This window comes from Indicator indicator, chromosome 37 (genome assembly GCF_027791375.1).
Source record: "Indicator indicator isolate 239-I01 chromosome 37, UM_Iind_1.1, whole genome shotgun sequence".
NCBI lineage: Eukaryota > Metazoa > Chordata > Aves > Piciformes > Indicatoridae > Indicator > Indicator indicator.
This window is the reverse complement of record NC_072046.1, coordinates 983,708-1,002,864: the sequence shown is the minus strand read 5'-3', so window position 1 is coordinate 1,002,864 and position 19,157 is coordinate 983,708. Positions and strand designations below refer to the sequence as shown.

The 19,157-nt window shown below is 43.2% G+C and overlaps 1 protein-coding gene across 1 annotated transcript; it reads right to left on the bottom strand.

Moving 5' to 3' along the window:
- Window positions 1-9,473: 9,473 nt before the first annotated feature.
- HOXB9 (homeobox B9) lies at window positions 9,474-14,495 on the bottom strand. Its single transcript, XM_054396570.1, has 2 exons — window positions 13,988-14,495; window positions 9,474-9,709 (listed from the first exon to the last, which is right to left on the bottom strand). Exons 1-2 carry the CDS (start codon window positions 14,493-14,495, stop codon window positions 9,474-9,476), a joined length of 744 nt encoding a protein of 247 aa, XP_054252545.1.
- Window positions 14,496-19,157: the final 4,662 nt, after the last annotated feature.

Below are 19,157 nucleotides of genomic sequence, written 5' to 3'. Positions count from 1 at the left end.
ATTGATTTTTGGGGAGTGTTGGAAAAATTAAAGAGAAGCGCTGGCAGTCGTTAATTTCGAAATTTTAACGAGGCAGTTTTAGCCTTTTTAAATGTCAGGGTCGCTTTGGAAAACTGTAAAAGAACACGATTTAATTGCTACCAGTTTTAAAAGGTCCTATAAATGTAATTGGTATTTTAATACAAGTTATCAAATCATACAGCTTCTTACCCTAAACATATTTTAAAACAAACGAGGTAGTCATATTTAACATTTTAATGATCAATTTCCCTTATTATTGATAAAGGTTTAACTATCGCATGAAGGGAATTGCATTTGTAATAGCCCCCAAAAAAATAAGGCTGTAAACTGTTTAACAAACTATAAAACGCCATAAAGCCGAGGATGTTGTTGTTGTTTATACCGCACTACATAAAAAGCCGTTAAGGATTTTACGAGTTCGTTCCTCCACTGCTATAAAGCAGCGGTTTCGATTGGACCCGTCCGCATTACAGCGAGATGTGGAGGTGTCAATATTGAATTAAAATGATTATAGTTTTTCATATATAACATTGACTTTTTGTGTCTTTCTCTCTCGCTCTCTCTCTCTCCCTTCTGCAGAAAACCCCCTCCCGGTCTCCTCCTCCCCCCCAGCACCGAGGACTTGCTCAAGATGTGCTGGGGGGGATGATTGCGAACTCGCAAGTATTGTGTTGCTTATCACAGCCAGAACAGAACCTTTATGGTCAGTAACTGATGGCTGGTGTTCACCTCACCCCCTCCTCAATAACTTCACTTTTTCCCTTTTAATTTTTTGTTTGTCCTTAATGAAAACCAGGGAGAAAAATGGGAATGTTGGGCTGAGGGAAGAGGCTTTTTTTTTTTTTTTCCTTTTATTGGCATTTGGTAACAGCGGAGCAAACTTACCCCTAAGATGCCAACGCTGCAATTTTCCACCATTTAAACACACAGGGGGTAGATTTGGAAAATTCATTTTTCGCACTCAGCAAATATTCACCGAGACGTCTCGCAGCTCATCACGACCCCAAAACCCTCCCAGCCCAAAGGTTGCCCCAACTTAACAGCCTCGCTGCTCATCCTCCAAGCCCCTCGTGATGCCAGCTCTATTTTCCAATCCTTCAACAAGAGCTAAAGACACTCTTTTAAATCTCAATTTATATATTGGTGGTGGTTTGTTGTTTTGGTTTGGGTTGGTTTTTTTTTGTTTGGGTTTTTTTTTTTTTTTTGTCCCCCATTGGCCCTGGGTTGATTTCTGCGGGTTTGAGATGAGAAAGGTGAATTAAAGACGATTTTACTCTTGCCTGCCTTCATCTGGGGGATGGTTTTCAACATCCACAACGTGGAAAGGAAGGGAAAAAAAGTTGAAATGTTTCCGTTAGTTTGTCTTGCTAGGGCTTTGGTTAAAAAAATACTTGAATTAAAACTAGCAGAGGGAATAGGCAGGGAATTAAGGAGGACGGAAAGAGAGAGAGAGAGAGAAAGAAAGAAAACAAATATAGTAACGGAATAAAACTTTAAAACCATCCTTAGAGAAATAATTTAAGTAAATACGTTTCCTTTATTTTGTGCAGGGATCATTTCAGTCGAGTCTAAGAGCCTTTGCAAGTAATTATTGCTGTTGGAGTACTTGCAGTGGTATAATTAAGGCTTTCCCCCCACCTCCCTAAAAGACAAGTTAACATTTTATTTTTCCTCAACACTTTTATTGTCCATTGAGCAGATTTTGGTTTCATCATTGAACATAAAAGCCCAGAAGTGGTGTACACAAGTAAATAGAGCTCTGCAGCCCGGCGTAGGGATGCTCGATGCCGGAATTTTCAAGCAAGCAAAAAAAAAACAACAACAAAAAAAGACCAGGAAAAACCCACAAAGAAAAAAACAACCCAAGGAATCGATTAAAGTGTTTTTTTAAGAGAAGGAATTATCTTCTGCTGCGTGGATTTACAGGCGAGCTCCCACCTAGTGGAGTTTATAAAGTGAAAAATCGCAGGAATTCCCGGTCAGACCTAAACCCCAGGAAGGTGGGAACGAAGTTGTTCTTGGAAGTTCCCATTTTTATCAAGTGCGGTCAGGATTTTATGGTCGTGATGCGATGGTAACTCACCAATGCATCAGAAATCAATGGCTGATCTTAAATCATCCCCTTACTGTACTCAGATTCCTGATGAAAGGAAAATGTTTCTATTATAAGAAAAAACAAGCGGGGCTGTGCGTGCGGTGTGTGAGAGAGGAGATAATTTATAAATACCCAGTGGGGGAAAGATTTATTGGGAATTCATAAGGAAAAAAAAAATAAAAACCCTAACCCCAAACCTAGGTAAACCTCAACTTCTCACTGCTCTGCATTCTGCAAGGAGCCGTTTTTCCCCCTGTATTTTCTTCGTCTGATTCTGTTTATATTTGTATTTAATATTTGTATTTTATATTTGTGTTTATATTATTTAAGCAGAGCCTCGAGATGCTTAAACTTTGCCTGTTAAAAAACCCCAACCAACCAAAAATAACCCCAAAACCCAACCAAACCCCAACCTATCACATCCTGTTCATTGCTTGATTTCGTTACATTCTCCCCAAAAATGCTGCTGATCGGGAAAGGTTGGAATTTTTGGCGTCACTTCGGCAAAACATTTATCCTGGAAAATATCTATTTGTAACAACTGGGAAGAAAACCTCTTTTGATGCAATTGCCACCGTGTTATTTGGAACTGAAGGACTGGGATGCTCGAACCATTTTTGTCTTGTAATTCTGAAGGAACAAAGGCCAAAATAAAAGTGGAGTTAAAAGTTGACTTTTTTTGGGGGTGGGAGTGGGGGTGGGGGGGCTGAGTACACGGATCCCAAACCATGTTGAGTCAAATAAGTGTCATAAAATACTGTAAGTTAGAAACTTTTGGGGTTAATTTAGTCTTTGGTAGCATTTAAAAATATTTCCAAACATTGTAAGCGAAGCTTTTGGGCGAAGAGAAGCAGCTTCATCCCCCCGCCCCAAAAAACCCAGAAAAAACCCAAAGAAACCCGGAGCAACCACCCCCAAAATGCGAAGTTCAACGCCTAAAAATCATGAATTGTTGGGGGTTTTGGTCAATGTTTCTGAACTGAAAAGATATAAAAATAAAGAGCTGAGAAACCACAGATCACCCTGTGGAGTGAGCGTAAAAAAACCGACCCGATGTTGCGTTTTGTTGTGCTGTTTTTTTCTTTTTTCCTCCCCGAAATCTGGGAGCCACTCTTCTTTTCCAGCTTTGCTAGCGTAAATCTTGAGTTTGGAGATAATTAAGCTGTCCTCCCACCTCCAGCCGAGTTAGGAAAAGACAAAACCCGATGGGTTTATTTTTTTCTTGTCTTTTCCTCCTCTTTAAATAAACATTTAGGACATTTTCATGTCCCACCTCTCACTGCAGCCCCTCCAGATTCACTTTCCATTTTTTTTTAAAATTTTTAGCCCTGCAACGTTTACTCCATAATAAAAATAAATATAAATAAAGAGCTGTTACCACTCAGATCGCCAAACCAGCGATAATTAACCCGATATTTTCTGCCCAGGGCCCATTCTCACACCGCCTTGATGACATCAAGGTGTTACGCGGTGCCCCGCGGAAGACACGCGTCTAACGTGGAGCAAGGGCGCCACCTCGCGGCGCGATACGGCGCTGCAGCCTCCTCCGCAGCGCGCAGGAAGGTAGAAAAGGGGGAGCGCAACAAAATATTAGTGCTCCTGTGTCTGTGTCCCGTTTGGACTAGGAAAATAAAAGCAATTAAAAGAGATGGAAGAGAAGGACGAGAAAAAGAGGAATTTGGGGGTTTGATCTTCTTCACCCTGCAGCGCTGGAGTTTTTAAGCGCGGGAAGCTGCATCATCCAAGTCACTTTACCCGGCAATAAAAAAAGGGGGGGGGGGGGTGGGGAAAAATGGGTTTGCTTTTGAAAACCGCTATTGTTTCAAATTCCGAGACTAAACAATTGGTCATTCTTGCTCTGGAGGGGGAAGGCCAGGGCTGTAAACCGATAAAGAGCTTCCCAAGCCCAGACGTCTCGCCAGAACTTCGAGTGTGTAGAGAAGAAGGCGGGGGAGGAGGGGGGGGTTGCTTCTGTGTGTGTGTTGTTGTTGTTGTGTGCATGGCTCAGCATTCTGGCAGCCTGGAATTGCTTTAAAGAGGGAGGGAAAAAAAAGAAAAAGAAAAAAGAACAAAGGGAATCATCCTAGAGCGCTGGATTTTCACGGCATCTGCAAGAGAAGAATAAATTAGCAAAAGTCCCTCCCCACCTTTTCTCTACCTCTTTCTCCCTTTCCCTTATATTTTAACTACCTCCTCCCTTAGTAAAAATATAAAGAAAGAGATAGAGGGAAGCTCTTTCTATGACTGAAGCAGAAACAAGAACATTTATACGTTGGGTTTCCCCACATTCCCAAGTCGTTGCAGTAATTTAGGAGTTCCTGAAAGTTTTCTTGCACTGTTTGCTTTACAGCCGTTTAGTTCCTTAACCTTCAGAAATTTATACCCTATAAAGTTTTATAGCGGTCATATTCTTTTATTGCAGCACACTGCACTGAATTTTCCTTTTTTTCCTCCTTTTTTTTTTTTTTATTTTATGACAAGTTACTTCCCTTTCTCTCTCTTCCTCTCAGTAAGCTCCAGATATCTCTCTTCTTCTTTTGTTTTCTTTTCAGAGCTGCCCCAAAGAAAGGAATTTTTCTTTTTCTTTTTCCTTATATTTTTCTTTTTCTTTTTCTTTTTCTTTTTCTTTTTTTTCTTTTTCTTTTTCTTTTTCTTTTTCTTTTTCTTTTTCTTTTTCTTTTTCTTTTTCTTTTTCTTTTTCTTTTCTTTTTCTTTTTCTTTTTCTTTTTCTTTTCTTTTTCTTTTTCTTTTTCTTTTTCTTTTTCTTTTCTTCTTTTTCTTTTTCTTTTCTTTTTCTTTTTCTTTTTCTTTTTCTTTTTCTTTTTCTTTTTCTTTTTCTTTTTCTTTTTCTTTTTCTTTTTCTTTTTCTTTTTCTTTTTCTTTTTCTTTTTCTTTTTCTTTTTCTACTTCTTTTTCTACTTCTTTTTCTTTTTCTAAAACAGTGAAATATTGCCCTTTAGACTGCTCATTATGTTAAAAATTAGTGGAAAACAGGTTTTCGGTTGTATTTCTCTCTACCTGTTTCCTGCAGGGCTGAGCAGGTCTTGGGGTTGGTTGGTTTGTTTGTTTGAAATACAGAGATAGAAACACTTTCTCAGCTCTTCTGTTTCTTCATGAGCAATAAAATGACAATACGAATTTAAGGATGGAATTCGAGGAACCTCTTATGAAGCCCTTGGAAAAAGGAACCGCGTGTCAAAGCCGAGGTGATGCCAAGTAGGGAAAGCGGGGTGGGGTTTCCCACTGTTTGTTTTGGGTTTCTAAATTTTTTTTTTCCCTTAGAAAAGTTTTCCTTGGACGGTAGGAGACTAAAAAAAAAAAAAGTCCAAAATGAAGCTGGTTCACTCCGTGCCTCAGCTTCTGGTCCCCTAAAAGATGGTGAGGGATGATGCAAAGATTAAAACCTAAACAAAAACCCCAAAAAAACCCAAACCCCAAACCAAACCCAAACCCAAAACCAACCAAAACTCAAACAAATAAAGGAGCAAACAAAGAGACAAACAAATTAATAAACAAGAAAGCATCGGGAAATGTAACCAGAGATTAAATATCTCCGGTTTTAAAATATTTAAACGCAGCAGGTTTGGTGGGACCAAAGAAGCACTTGCTGCACCAGGACTTTTTTTTTTTTAACCCTAAGGAGGGGGTGGGGGGGGGTGGGGAAAATCCTTCTAATACACTTAACGAGCCACTAAAGACGCAAAAAAAACCCAGGAAAGTATTTCTGACGTTTTAAGACGAAGCAGTATAACACAATGACATATCGGTGCCGTTGTTCTAAAATCGATTTTTATTCTGGAGCATTAAACATCTCTGGAAAATACATCCGGGCTGATGCTACAGAAAACAGGGGTTTCAAACTTTTTTTTTTCTTTTTCTCTTTTTTTTTTTTCTTTTTTTAAGTAAGCGTATTTCCTAACAAAAATGAGCTAACATCTTAAATTCTATTTAAAAAGAAGCTTATATCGTTGTCTTAAAAATACCCGCTCTTTACCACAACTCTAAGGAAAGTGAAAACAAACAAACAAAAAGAATCATATATATATATATATTTATATAACCACGTTTCTAAATCCGAGTGGCCGATGGGTTGCGAACATCAATTAAGTCACGGATAAGGAAAACAAACAAACAAACAAAATGTAATAATGAGAGTTTAGGCAAGTCCACACTCAGCTGGAGAGACGAGGAACGCACCGATTCAGCCTGAAGCAGGTTTGAAATGCATCCATCCTTGAGAAGAACCAAACAAAGCTGAAATATTTGACTGCTCAGCTTAAACACAACTAAATCATCTCTCTCGACCCCACTAAGCATTGCTTTAAAATAAATCTGGATTTACAGAAATCATTCTGCTGCCACCAACTTTTCTTCTTTTTTTATTTCCCCCCCTTTTCTCCTTTTCCTCAGCTCAAAATGTCTCTGAAACTGTTTTCTTACTTGAGTTGTGAGGAAGGAGGGTTTTTTTTTTGGGGGGGTGGGAGTCGGGGGGGGGGGTGATGCAGAGCAAAGTTTGGTTCCATTTCACTCCCTCTGGCAACAGAACAGTTAAATTTTGAAGCCCCCAAGGAGCTACTTCGTGGTGGAAAGTTTTACATGAGAAAGTCTAGGCGTTAAAATACAAAACAAACTAAAACACAGCCCAAAACTTTCCGAGGAATGGTCTTAAACACTTAAGGTCTGGTTTCTTGTCGAGAGGAAGACTTTTTTTTTTTTTTTTTTAGCCCCCTCCTTCCAAGTGGTGGAAATTTCAGTGCACCGAGGCGCAGCTACTTGATTCTTATCTCTGGATCACGAAGAAGGAGGCGGGGGGGGGGGGGGGGGGGGGGAGGAAGAGAAAGGCAGGAACACTTTCCAAAAATGCCAATCTGCCTATCGCCTCTTCCCAGAGCAATCTCTGTTCAGCAGATAAAAGTGCTCTCAGGAAACCTGACGCTAAGGATTACACGAGATCTTCTGAGATCCGCTTTGCAGCAGTTTGCTCTGATACACAGCAGAAATAAATGTCTTTTCTCTATTTTTCACCCCCCCTCCTCCCTATTCAAACAAGCCACCTTACACTTGCCTCGTTCCCAGAAAACTCCCTGGCAGCCAAATATAGAAATTTCCACTCTTTAAAATAAAATTACCAAATAATAAAATTTAACCAAAAAAAAAAAAAAAAAAAAAAGAAAGAGAGAGAGGTTTTATTTCGGTATTTTTCCATCCGCTATCCACTGCAGGACTCTTCGCAGACTTAAAAAGCCACAGTAGAAACAGAAAACGAGCTTCAACAGTCACAGAAACACAACCACAAACACATTTTACAATACCCACCATATAATCAACTGATACTAACCCCCTCCCCCCAAAAACCTTCCCCCCCTCCCTCTACGTTCCAACCTCCCCCCCTCTCCCCGACCTCCCCACCCTCCCTCCCCCCCCTAGCTCCTTTCCCAAAACAAAGTTAAGTCTTACAGAGATAAAGGGAAACCAAGTCCCACCCGGGCGGGATGGAAAAATCTCCGTCGGGTCTGTCAGAGGAGAAATCAGCTTCGGCCGACATGGCATGAGCCCAGCGAGGTCTAGATTTGATATTCTAAATGATTCTTCGGCTTGTGGCTGAGGATGAGGAGAAGCAGCGCGAAGCTGCCGCATCCCTCTCGATGCCACCGGCGGGATGAGGCGGCTCCTTTCCCGGCGTGGCACTGGGCCCCGGAGAAAAGTGGGTGGCAGTGGGGAAAAAAACATGCCAGCGACCAAAGAAAACCAACCCAAAACCCCAAGCCAACACAAAACAACCCCATCCCAACAATCCCCCCCCTCCCCGACATTCAAGTATTAAAAGCATCTCAGCGAACAGGACGGGGAGGTGGGGGGAAAGAAATAGACCCAAAGGCTGGGGTGGGCGCTTTATCTCTGCAACAGCCTTCTGCTTTAGGAAAACAAAACAAACCAAGAAAAACAAAACAAAACAAAAAGTCAATTCACAATAAATTATAAATATGCTAGCACTAAGAACACAACCTTTTCCCCTCCCTTATAGCTCTACTAAGGTAGTTTTTTAACTAGAAAACCCTATTCTTCCTCTCCTCTAAAAGTTAGGAATAAGTTGGCAGGGGTTCTTCCGCCCCTTTTTCTCCTCAATAATTTACAATGCGGCTCCGAGAGTGCCCCCCACACACTCACTCGCCTCCCTCCCCGTCTTTTCTCCTTTTCTAAGTGACCCAGTATAAAACTACCAGATGAGGAGGGCTTTTTTTTGTTTGTTTTTGTTGCCTGTAAAAGATCCTTACTAAACTTTCAGGTCAAAGTCACATCTCTGCTGTGGCCAGATTCAAATAAAAAAATTCCCGCATATTAATTAAAAAAAATTAAAAAGAAAGAAAAAAGAAAAAAAAAAAGGGAAAAAAAGGGGAAACAAGGATCAAAAATAAAAAGGAAACAACAACAATAAAAAAAAAGAACCCAGCACAGTTGGAAGTTGGGCTGTCACGAATCGACTACCCGGGTAGAAAGTTGGCGAATAGAAAATGATTTGTTGGGTGCAATTAAACGCAAGTCTTACGAATGTGTCTGTCTTGCAGGAGTTTTAATTAAACCGTCTGCTTCCTTGGGCACCTCGACGTGTGGGTGTGTGCTGCTTAAGGGTGTGCGAGAAAGGGTGTTCGAGGGGGTGTTTGAGTGTGTGAGAGGGTTTCTGAGGGGGTTTGGAGGGTTCGAGGGGGTGTCGGAGGGAGGTTGAGGGTGCGTTTGAGTGTGTGAGAGGGGATTTGAGGGGGTGCGAGTGCGCCGGGGTGTTGTTGAATGTTGTAGAGAATCACTGTCCTTACGTGGGTAAAGAAAGACATCGAAGTTTGGGAAGGGGGGGCTTGGGCCAGGGTTAGTTTGGGTGGGTTTTTTTTGTGGCCAGTTTTGTTTGCCATCTTGCTTTCCGTGGAGAAAAGGCAAGCAGAGAAAGCTGCTGCTCGGACAGGAGCCTGTGTCTGGGTTAGGCTGTAGGGAGAAGAAAACAAAAAAAAGGGGGGGGGGGAGGGAATAAAAAAAAAGGAAAGAAGAAAAAGAAAAAAGGAGAAACAAAACCCAGCGTGTGTCCCCAAAAAGGAGCTGCAGTTTTGGCTAAGTTGCCTCCTATGTGGCAACACTAAGAAGATTTTTTAAAAAGATAATACTAAGCAACATCTCGCTCGCAAAAGGTGGAGATGGGAAACAGGGAAGGGTTGGGATTTTTTTGTCCCCCCTTGTGTTTAGGGGATATGGCAGCTCTAAAGTGGGGGCGTGCGGCCGCGAAGGCTGGGAGCTTGTAGAGGGGGGAAAGAAAGGAGGGAAGGGGGGGTGGGATGATGCTGTTTTTTTCTGCCTTTTTTTTTTTTTTTTTTCATTCTTTGCCCTGTTCCTTGTTCATTTTCTTCATTTTCATCCTTCGGTTCTGAAACCAGATTTTGACTTGTCTCTCACTCAGGTTGAGGAGTCTGGCCACTTCGTGTCTACGGTCCCTCGTCAGGTACATATTGAATAAAAACTCCTTCTCTAGTTCCAGGGTCTGGTATTTGGTGTAAGGGCATCGTTTTTTCCTGGAGGAACGGGCGTGAAGCCAGCTGGCAGCTGGGTTGGCTGGAAAGAAAAGCACCAAGATCAATAGGATTGCAGCTTGGAGTGTTTCTTCTCAGAAGGTTTTAATCATGCCATCAAATATTAAAATTATACACACGCATATGAGCCCCCGCGTGAAAAAAAAAAAAAAACCCGAACAACTAAACGCTCCCTGCCAGAGAAATGAGCAGCAGAGGCCGTGTGAAAATCCTGCAGAATCACACAGTGTAGACCGGGGAGGGGACTGCTCCCCAGATCCTGCCGCACACTCACACCCCATACCCCCCATCACCTCCAGAGGGTGTGCTGGGGGGAGCTGGGACTTGCTGGTCTGTGGGGTCTGTAGGCACAGGCTGTGTGTTTGTGCATACTCCAGCTGCGTGTCTGTGCACACAACACGTTTGCACACCCGTGTCTGTGCACACTCAAGCTCCTGCACATGCTTGTCTGTGCATACATGTTTTTATGCTCACCCGTGTCTGTGGGCACCATTTTCTGTACCCACACATGTTCCTGCGCACACCCGCGTCTGTGGACATGTATGTTCGAATGCACACGCACGTTTCCACGCTCACCCGTGTCTGTGGGCATGCTTATGTTCAGGTGCACACCCGCGTCTGTGCACACACGTGTTCCCGTGTACACTCCTGCCTGTGGACGCACGTTTCTGTGCTCACCCGTGTCTGTGAGCACCCATGTCTGTGCACACACACGTTTCCGTGCTCACTCGTGTCTATGGACATGCATGTTCGACTGCACACGCATGTTTCCACGCTCACCCATGTCTGTGGGCACGCTTATGCTCAGGTGCACACGTGCATCTGTGCACATACGTGTTCCCATGCACACCCGTGCCTGTGGGCACACGTTGCTGTGCTGACCCGTGTCTGTGGGCACACGGATCTGTGCACACACACGTTTCTGTGCTCACCCGTGTCTGTGGGCACACATACGTCTGGGTGCACACACGCCACTGGCAGACCTCCCCCAACTCTTTTCTCCGGCTCCGAAGATCCATCCAGGCCAGGTAAACACCCACAAGCACTTCTAGCTTTGCATACCGCCCATCTGCACGTTACACACCATATATATAAAGAAACTAACTCAAAAATTAGATATTTCTTCGCCTTTTTCTTTTTTTTTCTCCCCCTTTTTTTTTTCTCCAGGCTTTTTTCCCCACGTGGCTCCAGATTTACTCCTCTAAACCTATGTCGCAGGGAAAGAGCAAGGAGAGGAGGTCTGGAGGAACCTTTCATAAATCCTGTTTGCTTTTTTTTTGCCTTTTTTTTTTTTTTCGTTTGCTGTGTGGCATGAAAACGCTCCCGATACAATAAACATCCTCTGAGGGTTTGGCTGGACCCTGTTGTTGGGGGGATCTGGACAGTGTTAGCCAGAGACACGGACATTTGCAGGGCTGCAAATGCAGTCAAAAAATAAATAGCAGGCTGCCTGTAACCCTCGCGTGTGGGAGAAGTTACGTGGGAATCTTTTGGCAAAGGGATATTTCAGGAATTATGTCTGTTCAAGGGGGATTGAGGAGGGTATAGAGGGGGGAAAGAGAGATTTTAGGAGCAGAAACCACCCCCACAGACATCAGAGTGGTGAAGGTCGCACCCAAAGGTGAAGTGGGTTTAGGGTAAATAATGAAGCATTTAGTAATCACATGCAAATATTAGCTGAGCGTGTGGTAGCTGAGGGGAGGGGAAAGAGTGAAAAGAAGGGTTCTGGACTGACCACGTATTTCTATTTTATTTCCTTTGCTTCCTCTGAAATTATGACCGAAGCCATAAACCTTTAGACCAATTAAATGGACCGTTATAAATATATCTGTATTTATATACATAGATACACACACACTCGTCCCAGTCCCCCTCCCCCGTCAGAACGTTTCCTCTTCCACAAAATGAAATATATGGAAGATTTTGAGAAGGAATAATCCGCTTAATCTTCCCCTCCTAAGTCCTGCCCTCTCCCAAATTTGCACGGCTATTTCCTCAAATGTAATTGACTTGATCTAATATGCAGAATTAAATATTAAAGAGGAAGAAAAAGCTGTTAATAATTGATACTGTTAATCCTGCAGCCCAGCCTTTTAATGGCAGTGGAGGGCTTTGCTCCATAGTGGATTTTTTTCTTTCTTTTTTTTCTTTTTTTTTGGGGGAGGGGGGGTGTAGGGAGTGGGGGAAGTTATTTTTTGGTCGTGTTTTGGCTCGTTCAAAAAGAAGCTGTTTTTAAATGCTTTCCTCTATTCACTGTGCACCAATCCCTAAGCAGGGAAGTGAATGGGAAGAGATTCTGGCACATGTTTTCCTTAGAATCCAACAACTAAACGAACGGATCCCAGTGCCATGCAAAGGGCGGGGATTCATTATTAAGAAATACTTGAAGAAAAACAAAGCAAAAACAAAACAACAACAAAAAAACCCCCAACAACAAAACCTCACAGGCGGAAAAGACAAAAGGGAAAAGTCCGGGAAATTGGTGGGAGGACTTACTGCAAACCAGCTCCATCTTCCAACCCTGGCATCCTCTCAACTTCAACCCAAATTAAACTATTATTTAAAAGAAAATACTCCTCGTAACCACACGCCATAGAAACCACACAGCATCCTCTTTGCGCAGGTCCCTGCACTTTATAACTTAATAACATTTTCTTGGGCAAGATCTTTTTTTTTTTTTTTTTTTAAATATATATATATATCTTCAATTTCAGGGACATTGAGCAGAGAACCTGGATATTTAATTCTCTCCAATCATTCACCTCACGGTTGCAGTTTGTTCTGGATCTCTGCCCAGTACAATAGAGCAGGACTTTTCTTTTTGTCTCTGTGTGTGCAAGTTAAATGATAGGAAAACAAGAAATGTCACCGTAACATCCTGCACATGGAGAGGAGGAAATGATGAGGAGCAAGAATATGCAGTATTTTTAATCCAATGGTGGTGATCTCAGCTGCTGCTGCTGCTCTATGTTGAGGAGGGGGGTAGGGGAAGGGGTGGCTGGGGCTGGAGGGGGGGGCTGTTAAAAAATAGAAGTTAATTCAAGGGGAAAAAAGAATGACTGATCAGTGAGTCCTGCACAGTTCTACCCTCGGCAAGGGGCTGCTCCGCTGCCACTTTCTAAAACTTGGGTTTTCACTGCAAAATCTTTACCGTGGGGGGGTTGAAGCCAAGTTTTGGCTCCTGCTCGGGCTCTGGTTTTACCTTTCAGATGGTCACCAGGTACCAACCGGATCGGCACGAGGTGAAAACACTGATTTTTTTTTTTTTCCTTATTCCAACGCCACTACATTCTTATTGTTATCACTATTATCAGCATTATAACTATTATTATTAATAATTATGTTATTAATAGCAGCATGCTTAGCGTTATTAAATGTTTTCTAAGCGGATTATTATTGTTTTTCCCTATATTTAAGGGGAAAAAAAGGACAAGTCAGCTCGCCGACAAAGCCCATGCTGAAGTTTAACTGTTTCCCCAATCTGGCTACATTACAAATAAAAGCTAATTAAGTTGGAAGCAACATCCCCCCTCCCTCTCCCTCCCTCCTTGTTTTGTTTTGCTGCTTTTTTTTTAACTAGGAAGAAGCGTGGCTTTAAAATATTCATCCCCTGAACCGTTGCATTTCATAAACAATCACAAAAACACATTTTAACACCCAAACACAAACACCATCACCACGAGACGGAGCCGGGAATGGAGGGAGGGGGGGGGTGGGGGGGGGTGGAAGACACACCGAGCCTGTCCCCGCGTCTACCGGGGACCCCGGGCACGGCACAGCCCCCGCTGCTCTTTACTTTCCCCCACATGAACTTTTCCTCCTTAATTTCTCCTCTTCTTCCCCCTTCTTCTCCCCCCCACCTCCTCTCCTCTTTCCCCCACCTTTCGCCCCGACATTCCCTGCCTCCCCCCTCCCCGTCCTTTTCCGTCCTTTCCCTTCCTTTCCCCACCGCCCGCACCCGCGTAGATTTACTCCCGCTTACTAAACTGGTCTCTGCTGCCGGAGCCAGCGACTCTGTTGCAAAGAGGATGCCTCTCCAGCTTTTGTCCGCTCTGGACTCTCTTTAAGCTCAGAGACAACGCTCATTTTTATTTTTATTTTTATTTACCGGCAGAAACAATGCCACCACCCTCCCTCCCCTTCCTCCTCCTCCTCCCCTCCCCACCTCTCCCCTTAGGTTGGCATCAGCAAGCTGAGACTTTTCTTTAAGCCCTGATTTTAAACTTTACGCAGCATTGTCCCCTTTTATTGCACCTCCTCCAGCTTTTATACTGTTTACTTCCTCACTTTTATAACTTACTTTGATCTGTCCTGTCTTTGTCTTCGCTTCCTTCACAAACTTTATTGTCCTCGAAGCTGGGCCTTTGATTGGAAACGATCCCTTCCCTTCCAGCAGAAGTTTCTAAATTGTACTCCTGTGTTCCCTGTTTATGGACATCCCCGGGTCGGCCCAGCAGCGGTTCTGCCTTAACAGATCCCTGCCCAGGGAGGTTCTCTGCTCTGGGTACTGGATCCAGCCAGCTCCGGAGATACCTGCTATCAGATGGGACGCTTTGATGTTGAATATATGGATGGTAGACGGCAGGAAGGGTACCAGAAGAATGTGGATTCAAAGGAGTCCAGGAAGCGCTGAAAACTGGAGGTTTTGGTTGAAAACTACAGGAGGGGAATTCTAGATGCTCATTGTGCCCAGCTTGCCTGGAACTTGTATATTGCCCAGACGAAAATTTAGCTGAAGGCGAATCTTCACTCTCGTGACTTATAATAGAGTCGACATAATAATTGCTAAGAGTCCCAGAAATGGACATTCTCAGACATCATACAAAGCACGGTTCAATGAAGGGAAAAAAAATTAAAAAAGAAGCAGCAGCATAAAAAAATAAAAATAAAAAATAAATATAAATATATATATATGTGTATATATATATATATATATATATAGGACAGATCTAGATTTGTACTCTACCCCCTTTCTCCAACTTCCCAGCCAACAAAGTACAGTTGGGCTGCTGTGTTGTGAGCTCCCAGCAAAATGATTGGTCAAACTTTTTTCGTGTGCCTGATAAAGCGTCAGTCTCGGCGTAAATCAATCGAAGCCGAGGGGGCTGCGCTGCGCTGTCATCCGCCCTTTGCATTCCATATCAAGGATGGATTGTTTTATGTTTATGCAATGTTGCAAAACGTCAGGAGTTTCGGGGAAAAAAAAAAAAGAAAAAGAAAAAAAAAAAGAAAAGAAAAGGAAAGAATAAAAGCCACACCAAATGGGTAGAACTGAACCTAATATCCCTTCCTAGGTTTGCTCCCGAAATATTAAGGAATTGTGAGGGGTCAGGAAAAGAGGGGAGGGGGTGGATTCTTTCTTTTTTTCTTTCTTTCTTTTTTTTTTTTTTTTTTTTTTTTGTTTTGTTGTTGTGTGTGAAGATGCTGATGTGCTCGCTTTGCCTTTAATAACCATCATGGGGCTAGAGAGATAAAAGCTATTCTTTGCCACTCGGGCTCTGGAGTACAATAGTGGGGGGGGGGGGTGTGGAAAAAGCAGAGAATAAGTACAAACCAACACCCCCCACCCACCCCCTCTCCACTGTGATTCCATATCCATACATATGAGTGCGTGCAGTTATATAGATAAACACACACGTACGTGCCTGGCTTTTTAGGGGAAAAAAAGACGAATCTAGGTAACAAGGATGGTGGGGAGGGTGTTATAAATAATTAACCAGCCGGGATGGGAAAAAATGGGTTGTTAACATGAGAAAATAAGGCGGCTAAATATGACGGTTTTTTGTAATGCCATGGACGTGGCATCCCAACTTTGACCAGCGACCAGCCTCTCTGCACCCAAATTCTTCCTCAGACTCAATGCTATATATATTAAATACACATATGTGCTATATACATTACACATATATAAAAATATCTTTAAAGCATCTCTGCACACGAGCATATGTCGGTGTGTTTAGAAGGAGGGGGTGGGGGGAGCGATAATCTCAGGGTCGCTTTTGCTTGGGTTAAAATTCTTTTCCCACATTGCTGAAATCAGAAGCCTTCATTTAACTTTACAAGGCCAGTAAAAGAGAGCGAGGCACTGATCCGGCTTTGTTACCGAATGCCTTCGACTTGTGATGGTTAAATAGTTTAATAAAACTTACATTAGCTTTCTTTGATTTTTATAGCCTTGAATTTATTGCCTGTGGAAAAGAAAGGGAGAAGGGGGGGTTGGGGAGAAAAAAAAAAGAGGAATCCCTCGCGTTTTCAGCCGTGTCCCCCCCTGGCTCACACCTCACATGTATGTGCCCACGGTGTGTGTCAAACAACACACCCCACACCCCCCCATCACCCCTTCCTCGCTTCCATTTTCTGTCTCTTTTCCCAAACCTGACGATTTCGGGTGTTTTTCCTTCCACCGAAGCGAATGATTGACACGAAATGGGGGGGTTAGGAGTGCGGGGAAAAGTCATCGCGGCTCCCAACCCAGAGGATGCGGGGGGAACGGTGTCGGTTTGCCCAAGTTCTGGTGATGATAAATCCGTTTATTGCAAGAAGGGTTCGACGGCGTCGTAAATGCTGCTTAAGGGAAAGGTGCTCTCGGTGATGACTGCAAAAATGTTTCTCTGGACTTCAGCTGTAACAGTCTGGATCAATTTGCCTCTTTTAATCTATTACCCCTCTGCCCTTCTTCTCCCTTCTCACCCCAACACTGAAGGATATTTAAAGTGAAGGGCAAAGAGATTTCTAGGAATGATAAATCATCGTGAATCCTTCCTGAAGTATACAGGGATGGAAGGCAATATTAACAGACTAATAATAACATTGAGGTGTGCTAATAACTGCTTGAAACGAAGGAAAAATATATTTTGCCTTCTCCCTGGCTGCAGGAGGGAGTTTGTGTGTCCATATGTCCGTGTCTACACAAAACGGATATGGGAAATAGCTATCAGAGGTGGTTTACTGATACTAGAAGGTTATGAAGGCACGTCCAAACCTTCAGCCGAAGCCTCAGATTTTCCTTTATTCCTCTAAAAGGTGGTTTTCCACTAGCACCAACCCCGCAGCCTGATAGAGGGACACTCTTCCCCATGTCCAGCACCAGAATTCCTCTTAAACGAGGCGAAATTAGGAAGCTGTCCGGTTTAATTTAAAAATAAAACACTCAAGAAGGTTAGGCTGATGAGCAAGGAAAGACGGAGTTTAACGCCCGAGGTCAGATTTATTTTTCATTTTTTCAGCCATCAGGGTAGCAAAAACCCCCAAACAGCTCAACCCCCTCCCTAGCTTGGAGGATCAGATGCAGTCTGCAGGCTCCAGCCAAGGTGAGGTTTGAGGAGATGGTTTGGGAGCCCTCTCCAGCCTCTGAGCTAAGCCTTTGCCAAGCCAGCCGAGGGTGAATGTCACCAGGTGAGTACTCCCCATCGTTCTGTCAACTCTCCTCTCCTTTCCAGGACGGGGGGGGTTGTTAATCCAAAGTAACTCCACTTCACCCCTTTCGCGTTTAAACTGATGAAGGCAGAGAAATCCCCCTGCCAGGGAGCAGCGTGGAGCAGGATCGCTCCTCTCTCCAGCGCATCCCCGGTGAACGGGGCTTGTGTGAAACGAGGAGGGGAAATTCCTGCTTTTCCCAACTTTTTACATTTCTATCTCACTTTTTCTTGTTCTTTCCCCCCCCCCCCCCCCCCTCCTCTCTTCTCCTTTTAACTTTCTTAGGAGTTGAGGGGGTTTAAACAGACCCTGTGTCATCAGAGGTGAAATAGGAGCTGGCTGCTCATGTTGTCATATTTCAAGGCTTTACTGCCTTTCAGAAATGATTTTGGGAAATCAACCTATTTCACTAGAGACTCGGAGGGACTCTGCAAATGTTAGGAGAGCTCCGGATAAGGGAATGGGCTGATTTAAGGGTGTCGGGGAGCTGAAACTCGCTCAGAGGATGGAAATGTGTTTATACAACTGATGGATAAACAGCCGTGTTGGTAACAGGGTGTTGAATAAGTCGAGATGAAATTATTGAACGTTAATTGAAGCAAAACACCTGTTCTCTGCTCGCCAGATAGATTGGCCGTGTCTTACCTGCAATAAATATATTCTTGAGGAAAAAAAATAATCCTGGTGCGCCTCCTATAAATAATGATGAGCTATGTCAGCATCTGAGTATATAATTTTCTGTAGTATATAAATTTTAACCAAGAAAGACTCTTTGGAGTGTGGCTGTAAGGTAGAAAGCGAAGCTTTCCAGATCCCTAGTGAATGGAAACCTCACAAGTAGATCTGCAAAATCCATTTGTTTTTGCTCCTCTGGAGGTTTCCGCTTGTTCAGAAGTTTATTTTTTAATCCCTATCCCCCGTAGCTCATCTCCTTGTATCTTTTTTTTTTTTTTTTTTTTTTTTTTTTTTTTTGTCTGAGAGGGGCTTAAGGCAAACGACAGCTTCATCCCAGGTCTGCCTGCCTGGAGGGATCACATCGAGGAGGGCTGCCCGCTCTGGGTGATGCTATTCAGGCGTTAAGATTTTTAAGCCCTAAATAGAACCCATCAGAAAACACATGAAAAGCTCGTCTGTTAGGGAAAAAAAAAATCTTGGAGAAGGAAAAGTCAAGGAGAAAGTGACCTCGGAGGAGAGCCTTGAAGTCTAGAGGAGTGAATCTTTGGGAGAAGGGAGGCAGGATGTGTGATTTTTTTGTTCAGTTTGCAAAGTAGATTAATTTTAGATATGGGATTGTCGTGAGCTACTAAAGGGAAGTGGAACTGGAAATAGTTATTACAAAAAAGAGGGGGTGGGGGGAAAAGAAGGGAAAAAAAGTAAAAAAAAGAAGTCCGAAGTGGAAACTTCTTCCTGCTTTCAGAATCAGCGCCAAGTGGATTTGGCTCTGAGGAAAAAGTGGGAGTGAGGAAAAAACTGGGAGGACTGTCAGCTTGTAATGGAAACTCAGAGGCTTCTGAATCCAGATACTGTTTATAAATAATCTTTATTGTTTGCGGGGAGAAGGAGTCATTTCCAAACAGTGCTCTGAAATGCACAACTGCCAAAATCCATCCTCAGCAAGCAGCTCTTGGCGTTGGCATTTCTCATCTGAAAATAACCAAATACCTAATATTTTCAGAAAATACAGATATCAAGTCCATGCAATCTCCACTTTTTACTGATTTATAAGTTCTGGCATCAGAAAGAAAAAAATGAGGATGATCCATTTCATACCAGAAGCACATTTAACCACTTTTTAAAAGCGGTTGTTATTATCTATTAGAACTGGCACCTTCTTCCAGCGCTGATTTTGTCTCTTTATTACTGATCTGAGAAGGTGGAGGAGACCTGGGGGTGTGGAGCTTTCCCCCGGACAGGGCAGGACGGGCGTGTTGGGGGGTTCACCAAGATTTTTACACCCAGGGACCAACACAGCCCAACCGGGGTGTAGCTTGCATTGCTTTGGGCATTTTTGCTTCTTAGGTTTAGGTTTGGAAAGCGATAAGGATAAGTTAAGA